The sequence below is a fragment of the Chelonia mydas genome, chromosome 8 (genome assembly GCF_015237465.2).
Source record: "Chelonia mydas isolate rCheMyd1 chromosome 8, rCheMyd1.pri.v2, whole genome shotgun sequence".
Taxonomy (NCBI): domain Eukaryota; kingdom Metazoa; phylum Chordata; order Testudines; family Cheloniidae; genus Chelonia; species Chelonia mydas.
The window spans coordinates 12526302-12540015 of NC_057854.1; the positions used below are offsets into that span (position 1 = coordinate 12526302).

Here is a 13714-nt window from a genome sequence, read left to right on the forward strand (position 1 = left end):
CTACTTAACATTTTAACGAGCTAAGCATGGTGACACACAGGCTTTTTTCTTGAGTAATTAATGCAGAACCCAGCAATATGTATAAATAGTTCAAATTGAAACACCCAACATACATCACACCAGGCACTTGCCCCCAGTGAATTTCATATGCCACTATGTCATCTAATCTCTTAGCTTTATTAGGGCCTTGACATTCTTCACAGTATTTTTGAGTTTGAAGCAGTGGTTCTTAGCCTGCCGCTTGTAGCCCACGGCTGCAGTCCATGTGACATCCTCAGGGCCAATAGGTAGTGTGTAAATATATATGTATAGTGTGTGGATATGACCCACATAACACATAGAGAACTGCATACATGGCCCACAATGGTAAAGCGGTTGAGAACCACTGATTTCATAGAATATCAGGGTTGGAAGGGAGCTCAATCAAGTCCAACCCCCTGCTCAAAGCAGGACCAATCCCCAATTTTTGGCCCACATCCCTAAACGGCCCCCTCAGGGGTTGAACTCACAACCCTGCGTTTTTTAGCAGGCCAATGCTCAAACCACTAAGCTATCCCTCCCTCAAATAATTGTGTGTGACCTGCAAACTTGACCTGAGGGGTGACTCCTGAAGGGGTAATTAGCTTTTAATGCAAGCTCTAGCAGGATTCCTGAAGGCATCTGATTATTAATCTATTTCCGCCCTGAAATCTGACCATTTATTGTTAAGCTTTGGGCCTGATTCTTTCACACTCGCGTAAACCAGGAGTCCTGCCCTGACTCTAGTGAAGTTACAGGTGTCAAACCAGAGGACGGGAGAGCAGGGTCCGGCTCTTTGGTTTCACTGCCGAGCCCCCAGCAGGGGAGCAGACCGCCCAGTGATTGCGTAGGCCCCAGCCCGGCGCCTGACTCCACGCGGGGGGCCCGGGCCGGGCCTTCCCGCTCCCCCGGCTCCTGGCACTGCCTGGGCAGCGGCCACCGACCTGCCAGTTTCCACTAGCGGGCCTGGCTTCCCCGGCTCAGGGTCTGCTGAGACGCAGGGCTCCGGCCCGCGCTGGGGGAAGCCAGGCCCGGGGGTGGGGGCCTGGGTATAGTGTCTGGAGTAACCTAGCCCCGGCTTCTGGGTAACCGGGGGCCTCTCAGCAACGGGGCTCGTGAGTGCGGGGGGGGGCGCTCCTCAGAGGCGGTCGCAGCAAATCAGCCACCCGCGCGGAGGTCTTCCAGAGCAGTCGAGTGTGCCAGTCAGAGCGGAATTGCTCGGGGGCCGCTCTAGCCTGACGCTTCCGGAGGTCGGTGGTAGCCGCTTCCGGCGCGCGCGCTGCATTGTGGGTCAGTGGTAGCCGGGATGGTGGGGGAGGTGGAAGAGGCTGAGGTTCCCGAGCGGTTCCGCTCCTACTCGGAGAACGAGAGGCACTGGCAGGCCCGCCGCGAGTTCATCCTGCGGAACCTGCCCCCGGACTGGGCGGGGGAAGCGCCCTGGCCCGCCGGCCGCATCGACCACCTGCTCTCGCTCTCCATGGTGTGGGCCAACCACCTCTTCCTGGGCTGCAGGTGCGGGCCGCTAACCCCGCCCCAAGTGGGGGGCCGGGAGGGGGGGCAGTGACCCCGCCCCGGCCGCAGGTGCAGGGCTAGTGAGAGTGACCTATCCCGAACCTGTAGAGAGCTGGAGGCAGGTTCCGCTCCCCCCTTCCAAGGGCAACCAGCTCTCCCTGCTGGCAGAAACAGCCCACTGAACCCACTCCCGGGCTGAGGTGGAGAGTCCTTGGGAGAGGTTAGCTGCTCCATCCTGCCTCCTCCATTCTCCTTCCCTGTAGGGGAAGGACAAGGAGAGACCCCTGTACACTCCCTTCTCCAGCCATCAACGCGCCTCCTGGGTCTGAACGTCTCCGAGCACCCCTTCGCTGTCCAGAAGAGGTGGACGGGTTTACCTGGGGGCGGAGGGGGGGTAACTAACGTGTGTGAGCAACCCCCAGGGAAACGCACACTGAAGACAGCACGAAGGCACTTCAGTTTTACCACATCAAGGCAAACTTGCTGAGATCAGCCCCAGGCGAGGGAGAGTTTATCTTGCTGTAGAACTAAAGCACCTTGTGCCTTCAGTGTGTGTTTACCTCGGGATCGCTCATGCGCATTAGTTACCTCCAAGAAAAAAAAACCCTACAGCTTTTTTTAGTGGCCCTTGTAGTGTTAAATTGAGTTAATGCCTCTCGGGTTAGTCTAGCTCCAGTGAGAGCATCACATTGCAAAACAACACATTGCAGCACGGAGTGACTGGATTAGCACACAGCTGAGTCAGCACTGCATTATGAGCTCCAGTGTTAGCAGGATCCAAGCTTCAATATGCATCCACAAGTTGAAAGCACTCCTTAACGTGAGCTGGAGACTTGTGTGTGTGGACAGGAGTTTGGTTAGAGGCAATGCTTGAGTTATATCTTGAGCTAACGCTGCAAGGAAAACTTTTTGTCTAAAAACCATGACCAGCATTGCTGTGTCTGTGTAAATGTGCAAAAGGTTATGTTATTAAGTTGTATAACTTTGGTTTCAACACTGTGCTGCTGCAGAACTAGTATGCAACACCTGTGCACAAAAACTATATGTATTTAAATTTTGATCGATCCACACAGGTTGAGAGATGCACGTTTCAATCAGCTTTATAACTGATCTGAACAGACGTCCTTGCCATACTGAGACATTTGAGGGTTAGTTTTATAATACAAAAAGAAAAGGAGTACTTGTGGCACCTTAGAGACTAACCAATTTATTTGAGCATGAGCTTTCGTGAGCTACAGCTCACTTCATCGGATGCAAGTGAGCTGTAGCTCACGAAAGCTCATGCTCAAATAAATTGGTTAGTCTCTAAGGTGCCACAAGTACTCCTTTTCTTTTTGCGAAGACAGACTAACACGGCTGTTACTCTGAAACCTTTTATAATACAGTGCACTGCGGTTTCTTAATGTGGGATTGGTAATTTTTCACAGGCATTTATCTTTATTATAGTTACAGCAAAGACCTTTTAGACAAGGTAACAGAAATGGCTGAGGGGATTGAAGTTGAAGGTGCACCACAGTTTACTACGCGAGATGAAATAATGAAAAAGGTAACTCTTCAGTTTAGAATTTCAGAACTTGCTTTGTGAGGATGATACTATGTCAAATTTCAGGTTGGTGCGATGTACAGAACCAATAAGTCTCGAGAAAAATATGCCAAGTACTTTTTCCTAAGAGTTTTGCTTTACTACTCTAAAATCTCTCCTCTCATTCTTATGCTTCTTACAGCGTTCTTAATAACAACATCCCAGAAGTATATTACACATGGATCAGTTATACGTTGGTGGTGGAGCTCCTAGCATATTTGCAACAGTTGCTTTTCAGTTTTAGTTACTAAGGAAACGTTGGTCAAATGTATCTCTACAGTTTATTAAAAAGCATTTTTATTATCCATTCTCCTAATTAGAAACCACTAATTTCATTTTTATGTATTTCTCTGGAAGAATTGTATCACCAGCTTTGCAAGTGCTATGTAATCCAAAAAGTACTGTGATGAGAAGCTAATTCCCAAAGGTTTAAGGCCCCAATCCTGAAACACTAGTGCATATGTTTAACTTTAAGCACGTAAATAGTCCCATTGACTTCAGGAACTATGATGTGCTTAAAGCTAAGCACATATGCCAGTGTTTGCAAGATCAAGGCATTAGTGTGATCTGGCTGGGGTGTGGGTGAGCTGAAATGCTAGTATATCTCCCTTACAACTAGATGAGAAGTAGATCTATAAATGAAAGTACTGTGACAACCAAGTACTAAAACCCCGAAACAAACTAATAAACCTCTGTGCCATAGAAACAGCTGCGTATTGTTTTCAGGCAGAGTTTGAATCACCAAATTTAAATTATGGCTCAGGTTTTTTTAAACTCAATTTAGCTTTTTTTTTTAAGGAAAAGACAAACAAATAAATAATGGTAACATAGCTTCCCACTAGGGGAAACAATTGAAATCGCTACTCTTTTAGACAACATTTAGAGGCCCTAAGTAGATATGCAGTTGTTCTTCATGTCGATTTTGGAAGCTTTATTTTCCACACTCAAAGCCTATTAATATTGTGACTCTAAATACTTTTGGTCTTGTTAAATGAGGTACTGTAAGAATACAAAAAGTGTTTTCTCATTAATAAAATGGTTCCAAATTGTTGTATTCTGAAAATGGGGGTCATTTTTGGTGGAGATCTCCTGTATTTTTATCATTTTCTAGGATAGCAAACTCCTAAGTGGGCAGTTACTGTGAGATAACTGGGATTTTAAAAGATAGATATAATTTTAATGGCTATGATTTCTTTGTTCTCTTAGTTGTTTGATACATTTTGGATATATAAGCAGGTGAAGAGGGGATTCCAAATCTTATTAAATGACATTTTTATATGGTCATGCTGAAAATACTTGGGCTTTTATCTCCCAAAGTTGGTTCTGGGCTTTACAGGGAGTTAAATTATAATTTAAAATGCAAATCTAAACAATTTGGATTATTAAAATCTAGTTGCTTGCAAAATCACATACACAGAGTTTGGTCTTGAAGTGTGTGTGTGTGTGTGTGTGTGTATGCACGCACGCACACACACAGGTGCACATGGATGCCCTTTTTGTGTTATTTAATGGGGATTAAATAAAACTATTCCTTGAAAACTCTACAAGAAGTTACACTAGGAAGTAATAAAGTAGGTTTTGTGTAAGTCTTGTACTCTATTATGCTAAGGAAATCCTCTAAAGCTAATGTAGGTAAAAGTCAGTGTGAGTTCTTCATGCTGTTTAAAACAGAATGTAAATTTTCATTCAGTGCCAAAAAATGTTGAGCAGGTTGTTTGTTTTACTTTCTTGGTGGCCGCACTTTTACAGTTAGAGAGTGTTACATTCAGAAATGAATAAAGTTCAGATCCCACAATTACTTTATTCAGCACTACAGCCAAATTTGAAAATTGCTCTATAGGTTTTGCTATTTTAAATTTAGAACACTCTAACCATTCAAGTAACTGTATTGTTAACTGTTTTGAAGTAAGATTTTATTTTAAGTATTTTGATTATTGCCAGCAGATGTAAACTAAATTTGCTCTGCCTTGTGGATAACAAGAAATAGATACTAGCTGTATTCTACAGAATTTTCTGTTGCAAGATATCAAGTATTCATATCTTCTTTCTACCTAATATTTCACTGAAGTAAAAATTCAAGTATCATTTGCTTTTACTGCCATGAGCATTTCCATATTACAAATACATAATTTGTTTTCTCTTTATTTTTAGCATCAGCATTAGTACGTGAGAAGAGGAGGTCTCAAATTTTTGTCATGACACAGGATCAGTTTATGTGGAGGACCCAGTGTTAATTGACCATACTCTTTCTAAAACGACTCCCTATGCTGGACCCTAGGGAAAGGATTTCTTAAAAAACTTTGTGCCATTATGATGATGGATATCCACTTCCAAAGCTTTTTAAAATGAGAGAATCAGGTTTTTAAACTATTTTACAACTCATTGATTCGTAGAGCAAAGAAAAAGATATGATGGACTATATTTTCCCCTCTTATATGAAGACAGGGAAGAGTAATAACTCCCAGAAAAGAGGGGAGGGGGTTGGGGCGCTGTAGCATCCCCTCTTCTGTTTGAGGACAATTCTGTGTAATGACCAATGAGTCCAATTTAGGATGCGAGGCCACGGGGAATACTTGCCTCAAAGGACACACCCAGTTAGGAAAGCAGGAGCTCACACTTCACTCTCAGTTGAAAGTAAGGGGATGTTATAAGGCTGTTTTGGGCATTGACTAATATTGTTTTTACCCGGGTTTCATTCCGTGTAACGGGAAAGGGAGGGCATGGCACACAAAGAGGCCATTACCCTGCTCTTCCCCTTTTCTGACATGCAACTTAGATGGGTCTATGGTGATGGTAAATGTCCCAGTTAGCTGATTTTCCCCTTTGCATACCTGCATCACTCTTCCCCAGAGTTTCTCTCTACTGCAGGGGAACCCTAGGAGTCTAAAAGTAACACAGAATATTCTCTTTTTAAAAGTCTTTATTTTTAAGTGTTTTATGCCACATTTTTAAAGTCTTTAGAAGGCCTAATAACTGTATCTCCATTCAGTCACTGGAATTAAAATTTCAGTCATGAAATCTGGATAACTGTCTTTTGATTTTTAGCGATAAAACCATGTTCCTTTCATGTAAAGTGAATTCCCTCTCTCGAAAGTTTATTTAGATAAAACATATCTACTGCTGTTCTGTCAGGATCTGATCCAAAGCCCATTGGAATCAAGGGCCCAGAATACTTTAAATTAGTAAACTTCCAAATGAATAACAGTTGCCATAGATTTGTTCACATGTATCTTGTAATCTCTGGGAAGTGTCAGGGGAAATGCTGAAGATCTCATCTGAACAGAGGCTTAAACAGTGTAAGTGCCAGACTGGTAATCAGATCAGTTACCAAAAGCATTGCCTTTCTGGAAAGCCCCTTCCAATCACCATGGAGTTACAGTAGCCATTTCATAAACGAGGTCAAGATCCTTTGTGCTCTGGACCTTAATAGTGCAGCAAGCTCCATGGGTTTTGTGGTACCGCAGACTGGACATTCTGCAGTAGCTTTATTTACATTTAAAACTGAATTAATGTTTTATTGCATTAAATATAAAAATGAATACAATCACTACAGTAACTCGTGTTGTTTTGATATTCAATTTATTTTGTTTGTCCCTGCATTTTCAGTATACTACAGACTGTACTGACCAATGTATAATTGTATCCTAGAAGTAAGGGGAAGCTGGAGGATTTTGCATGTTGGGGTAGGGAGTGTTGGGGCTTTTAAAATCTAGATACGCAAAAGGAGGCAGTTTGGGATTCTGGAATCAGCACATTCGCTGAATTGTTCTGCTCATTTGATCAGCAGTGAAGTAGTTAGCTGCTGACATTTAAATTATCAGTAGTTTTCAGAGCTAACACCCCACTGACATAAATGAGAATTCAAATTTCATGTTCAGGCTGCCTGCAGACTTGGGAAGACTACATCAGTTTACACAGAGTACATGGGTATTGGTGTTAGTAGCGCCACTTCTACGTAGAATAACTGTTGCTCTTGCCAATGTTTTTTCAAACTGATGTTTTAAATCAACACACACAATTACAAAACGCATATTTAAAAGAAAAGTTAATGTCCTGGCCTCACTGATTTCAGTGGAGCTAGGATGTCTCCCCCCTATATCTGAACTTCTGTGTCTAGAGACTGCATGCAAACCTATTGGACTTGAGTCAGTAAAGTGATTGTGAATAGTGAGGGGCAGCTGGTGAGGCTGGACTCTGTAGCCCATGTCCACAAAGCTTGTGCTGGGCTGAAGGAGAGGAAGGATGACATAGTGGCCGAAGCACAGACCTCCAAGTCAGGAAATCCAGGTTGCCATGTGGCACCAGATAAAATCACTTCCTGTCTCTGTTACAGATTGGGAAACTGAGACACAAATGGGGATAGTACTTGTTTATCTGACAAGGGGATTGTAATGGTTAATTCATTAATGTTTGTAAAGTGCTTTGAGATTCTCTGATGGAAGGTGTGATAACAGTATAAAATATTCTATATTAGAATTTGGTTGAGTAGGGTCAAGCTTCCTTGTGGGGAAGGGATAGATCACTGTCTGGGGGTTGTGCTATGCCTTGAGAGAGGGAGGACTGATGACCTAGAGCCTGTAGCTTCTAAAGGTTAAAATCTCTCAAATTTGCTGATACCTTGTACCCTAAGTCTGGGTTTGATGTATTTTTCAGCTGTGTTAAATACAGTTTTGGATAGCAAACTTTCAATTCAATTACAGTGTCATGATTTGCAAGTATTAACCAGACATTTTAGAAGAAGGCTATTTTGTGCTTTTTTGATTTTCGTCTGTTTCTCTGAATGTGCTTTAGACATTAGCTAATTAAGCTACTCAGTCTGAGGGGATTAAGTGACTTGATCAAGGTCTCAGGATATGCCTACATTTAAACCACTAGAGTGGCACAACTGCAGCACTTCAGCGTAGAGACTACCTACGCTGATAGGAGGATTTCTCCTTTTGGCATAGGTTATCCACCTCCCAGAGAGGTGGTAGCTAGGTCCATGGAAGAATTCTCTGCGAATGCGCTGCCTACACTGGGGGTTAGGCTGGCATAGATATGTCTCTTTTCACACCCCTGAGAAAGACAGCTATGTTGATATAAGTTCCTGGTGTAGACCAGGCTTCAGAAAGGGCCAGTGTCAAAGCTGGAAACAGAACCCAGCTCTGCTGACTCCCAGTCTTGTGTTCTTAACACAATAGTTGACATACATATGATGCTCTTGCATTTATAACATTGCATCAAAATCATGGTATAAGTGGAGGTCCTATTGAAACAATATAAGAAATGTTAAGATGCTGAGTAGAACAAGCTTTTGGTTTTACCTATTTTGTGAAGGCATAGGTCCCGTCCCCCCCACATCGGGGGCCAAACCAAGAACAGTAGGAACTGATGAACATTTTTCTATTGTGTTTAAGAATCTGATCCATGTCAAGATAATAGGAAAGCGGGGGCTAGTAGGAATAAAAGGGCCACGGTCTAAAATGAAAAAAAATTCTAGTCAAATTTCAAATCTCCAATGAATGGAAATGTCATTAGCTCCTCCATGGGGCTTTACCAAGCCCTCTTTATACTCATCACCCATGTTTAATATGGCAGTGCTCAGCTGGGTGTAATAAACAGTAGGTTTGGTTTATTAAGATTTACTAGAGTTCCAAGAACGCTTTGAATAATCTGAATGAGCTACCAGCTTCAACTTATGAGGGTATCCCAGGGACAATAAAAGGAAAATGGATAATATATAGCAGAGAACTGCTGCTCTGGCCAACTGCTAACCACACTTGGATGAAATACTGAGGTGTAAAACATGTTTAAAGTGGAAGGAGAACTGCACTCTGAAAAAGCATGCATACCTCTTAAATTAGTTTATTGCAGCTTACTTTGAGTTTCTATACTTATTAACTAGAGCTGATTTTCAGCCTCTTCGCTCTGTTGTGGCAGCAGAATTCTTCCCTTTGTATCATGTTCTCTCTCTCAAAGCTGGGCAGACAGCCAAAGCTTAAAGTTGCATTAGGAAGGAACAGCTTCAGTTTCTTTTACAATGCCTCTTTTCTGAGCGGAGGTTACACTGAACTGCTTTATGTGCCTAAACTCTGGTTAAGACACTGTAAATGTATTGCATTATGCCCATATTTTCCAGAAGTTAATGTGGAGCACTGATGATATCCCCTCATACAGTAGCTAACAGTGTGTAGTATCACACCTGTTGTGCACTTGACAGAACGTTAAGGCTGCTGCATTATTTCCTTTGGTTGCCCCTTTAGGGAAGCTGGTTCTCCCATTTGATACTAAAGGTCCAGAGTTCTATTTCTAAAGCTGTACATAGTCGGTTTGTTAATGACTGTGGAGGCTGGGTTTGGCCATAGATCATTGCAAGTGCAACACACATTACGTGCAATGTTTTATTAAGTGGAAGCGATGCAAGAACGCTGACTGACCATCACTGAAAGCTTTTGTAATATGAATGTAAAAAGTCTCCTGAAAATATTTAGTACTGTACAACTAGTGAATAGGTTTGGCCAATGAGCCACAAACTGTGGCTCTGATCCTGTAACCATTTAGGCACACAAGCAATGTTACGTGCGTTAATAGTACCAGTGAAGTCACACTGAAGTGTGTATATACATACTTGGCATGGTGCTGCTTTTATCTACCTTTGAAAATTAAATCCAGCCAGCATTTAAACCTATGGATGCAAAGAATCTATTCTAAAGCATCTGACATTTAGACCACTAAGTTATTCCTTTGAAGATATCCTTCTGCATGCATACCTCCTAGAAGTGGGAGCTGTATGTTCAGAACAATTGCAGGATTGGGTCCTAAGTGTTTTACAACAGTTTTATTACTTTGTATGTATTTCCCAATGGCTTTGGGGACTCTATTAAGGAGTAGCAGCCATCTTACAAAAAGCTGAGTGTGGAAATAAACACACATTTTAATTTGTATCATTGTTTGCACTCACTTTCTTATAAAGTGGCTAGTGTTCTGCTTACCTTTCAGAGTAACAGCCATGTTAGTCTGTATTTGCAAAAAGAAAAGGAGTACTTGTGGCACCTTAGAGTGAGTAAGGAGAGTGATCACTTTACATAAGCTATTACCAGCAGGAGTGGGGGGAGAGAAAACCTTTTGTAGTGATAATCATCCATTTTTTCATGGTTTGTGTGTATAAAATATCATCTGTATTTTCCACAGTATGCATTGCTGAAGTGAGCTGTAGCTCACGAAAGCTTATGCTCAAATAAATTGGTTAGTCTCTAAGGTGCCACAAGTCCTCCTTTTCTTTCTGCTTACCTTTGAGTTGCAGAACTACATTGACAGTGTGTGTCCTGGACTTTGGGAACTGAAGACTTTGCTTCCCAAAAATATTCTTCCCTAGATATCCCATACATTTCTGCCTAATTACTCACTCTTGCACCTGGCTTATCAGAACGGAAACCTGCAGTGAGTATATTTGACTTTTCCACTAGAGGAGGTCAGCATTATTTAACACAGTCATGTGACCACCTTTTTAGAAAGTCATGTTTTTTGTATTTTTGTCATGTTTCTATTTTCCCTTTTTTTGTGCTTCAGTTGCAATGTAGAAAGTTGCAGCTGAAAAGTGGTTACTAAAGTTGGTACAGTGAGTTTAGACTAGCAACAGGGAAGGACTTTTAAGTGGAAGGACAAAGTTAAAGATCTTCATTCTACATCCTTTCAAATTACTATTCCTTTAAACAAAATGCAAAAAGATAAAACACCATCACTGTACTAATGCGCAAATCAGAATTCAAATATCAATTTCAAGCAACTATGAGCAATGATCTCTCTCACCCAAGTGTTGAAAGAAATAGTAACTACTCTTAAGCAGATTACAGTAGACAGAGGAGGGGAAGCTCTCACTGTACCAGCCGGAGAGGGGAAGTTGTAATGATCTCTATTTACCCAAGCCACGAAAAGCTGCTGTCCCCACTCAGCACCCTTAAGAATAAGTACACTGAGGTGCTAGATACTTGTCTTAGGCACATCACCCCATTTCAGCCTTCCCTCATAAAAAATGAGGACTTCCTTATTTTTCTATCCCTGTCATGACCACTAGAACAGTACTCATTCTCATTTCCTCTCACCCCCAAACAGCACCTACCCGCTCTCAGCAACCATCCTGTTTTTCCTCCCAGAGCTGATCCAGATTCCGTGTAAGGAAACGTCCAGCCCCACCTCGCTCACTGCTGCAGACCAGTGTCACCTTTCCCCTGCTACACTGGTGGAAGGAAAGGCATCTCATAGAGAAGGTTGGCTGAGGAGAGGGAGTATCCCCAAGAAGGGGAGGGGAAGGAAGAGTGTGACTCCCTTCAGGCAGGAGGCCTCAGCTAGCCCCTCCTTCCAGCAGAAACAGACCTAGCCTCATCTGTACTATGGTGCCCTAAAGCCCTTCAAATTACCTATTGCTCACATTGCAACCCCATGGGAACTGGCCAGTTTCCTAAGGGTTAAGGATCTGCTTCTGCAACAGCAAACCTCTCCTTCAGTGATTGTATGAGCAGGCCTAAATTATCTGGCACGTCTGCTAATATAAAAGTTGCTAGAGTGACACTTGTACTTCTATATCTCAGTCCACAAGTACTGCTCATAGCTATGCAATGTTACCAGAGACACAACAAAGACCATGTTTGGAGAGTAGTCAGAAAGTAAAACTACTGTTATCTTTGCAATGGGCTCGCACAAAATCCAACTTCTGTACATTCATCTTTCTTTAATATTCTTGCTTAAATCAGTCACCTGAGTTACAAAGACTATAAACAATCTGTTTAAGCAGCAGATTGTATCAAGAGCTTCTGGGGATGGAAAATTCAAAACATTCCCATTCCTCAAAGCTGCTCAGTAGTTTTAAATAAAAGCATATATTTATCAAGAAGTTGAAACACATAGCGCTAGTCTAAACTTGTGGCAATAGAGGAAAGTACCATTAATAAATTAGTCATCTAAATAGCTCTTATAGTAACATAATGGAACATGTTCTTCAAAAGATTTAAAATTAATATATGCAATCTTAGGAGCTTAGTTTCTAATATCCCTGCTGTACACCACATTCTCCAGAAACAACTGTGCAGAGAACTACCGTCATAGCTGTGTGTTTGAAACAGTAATTTGACAATGTTTTTTCAATGTGGAGATATATCTCAAATTTATCTATGATCAGGTATAAGTCTTCTAGTTCTGTTATTATTTGTATTACAGTAGCACCGATTGGCTCCAGCCATAGATCTGAGACCTACTGTTCCAGGCCCCATATAAACACAGACACAGTCCCAGCCCTGAAGAGCTTACAGCTTAAGCATAAGATGAGAGACCACGGGCAGATGCACTAGAGAGGGAAGTTCAAGGTAAAAATGAGACAACACAGGTCAGTATAATAAGCAGCCGTCACAGTCAACCAGCTGCCTAACCACTGTCAATTTTTTTTATATGCATCACAGAAAAGAATTTGAAGGACAATGAGGTGAACTTCATTAACCATTCTGGATGAATATATTCCATCTATGGTTGGAGGGAGGAAGAGGCACATAATGTTAAGGATGACCAACACAAAGTTATTTTCATTATGTACTGTAATTAGCTGAGCAAGGTGATTCAACTGGATGGCATTTCTCTGTTGGGCATATACTGTTTCAGTTCCAGTTTTGAACTCGAATATCGATACATGCAAAAGTCAGTAAATAGTTCATGAAAAATTATAATACAACTGTTTACTGCAGTAGTGTACCAATAAAGGCAGAGCTTGCTTTTACCGGTCAGCATTTCATAGAGTCTTTTAGTTTCTAACGGGGGCCAAATTAAATTTCTGGTTTTTTCCAAGTGGAGTATTGAGCAATACGCTGGCATATATTTACATTGCTCCCTTTATTAATCATTTGTACAATGTCTTACAAATTAATCCTTAAAATGCAGTTTGGCAAAGTGATTAATATCAACACCTTTGCTGCGTTGATATCCTGTGTATTTTCAATGTATGCCAAGGGCTTGTCTACATGGGAAAAAAGTCCACAGCAGCTGGTGCACACTAGCTATTCTGAACTAACTGCCCCAGTAGACACTCTTACTGCACACTAAAAATGTTTTTGTGCACAGTAGCTTCCTGCACTCTGGAAGTTCCTTAGGCTAAATTATCCACAGGCATTCAATGCACAATAAATGTCCACATGGGTAGCTGGTAGGCAATAGCTAGTGTGCTTTAAATTCAAACCTAGCTTACTTTGCACTTACTTCCCTGTGTAGACAAGTCCTTAGTTTAATGATAAAAATAAGTTTGTGCTGGCTTGTGAATCCTCAGCAAAATTGTTAACTAAGATAGAAATGCAGTTTCTTGTCATGCCTTATACTTGTACAACCCCCTTAGAGGTTGCATGGTTGTACGCAGGTAATGGAGGATGGAATCTGAAGTCTAAAGATTGCATGTGTATCACTGGGGACAAAATAGGGCCTATAAAATCTTTATTACAGATGATGTGATATTACAGGGACCCAACCTAACTTTCCGATTGCAGGAAGAAGTTATTAAAGTGGCAATTAGAAAAACCCCACCTCACTTTAATTGTAAACTAAACAAATTTGATCTTGAGTCTCTGAGAAACAGACATGGAACTAGAC

The 13714-nt window shown here is 41.8% G+C and overlaps 1 protein-coding gene across 2 annotated transcripts; it reads left to right on the forward strand.

The window, feature by feature from the left end:
- Positions 1-1231: 1231 nt before the first annotated feature.
- On the forward strand, positions 1232-12854 carry CDKN2AIPNL (CDKN2A interacting protein N-terminal like). Of its 2 annotated transcripts, none has more exons than XM_027825423.3 (3): positions 1232-1530; positions 2977-3076; positions 5264-6136. In XM_027825423.3, the coding sequence occupies exons 1-3, from the start codon at positions 1325-1327 to the stop codon at positions 5273-5275; spliced, it is 318 nt and encodes a 105-aa protein (XP_027681224.2). In that variant the 5' UTR covers positions 1232-1324; the 3' UTR covers positions 5276-6136. The 2 variants fall into 2 exon arrangements, with proteins under 2 accessions (XP_027681224.2, XP_037762465.1); XM_037906537.1 differs by lacking the exon at positions 5264-6136 and adding an exon at positions 12305-12854 and having other exon boundaries at positions 1283-1530.
- Positions 12855-13714: the final 860 nt, after the last annotated feature.

Excerpts from the sequence above, each read along its gene's own strand:
- CDKN2AIPNL (XM_027825423.3), top strand. The coding sequence starts at position 1,325 with ATGGTGGGGGAGGTGGAAGAGGCTGAGGTTCCCGAGCGGTTCCGCTCC. Across the intron at positions 1,531-2,976 it reads CACCTCTTCCTGGGCTGCAG|TTACAGCAAAGACCTTTTAG; the intron begins GTGCGGGCCGCT and ends TCTTTATTATAG.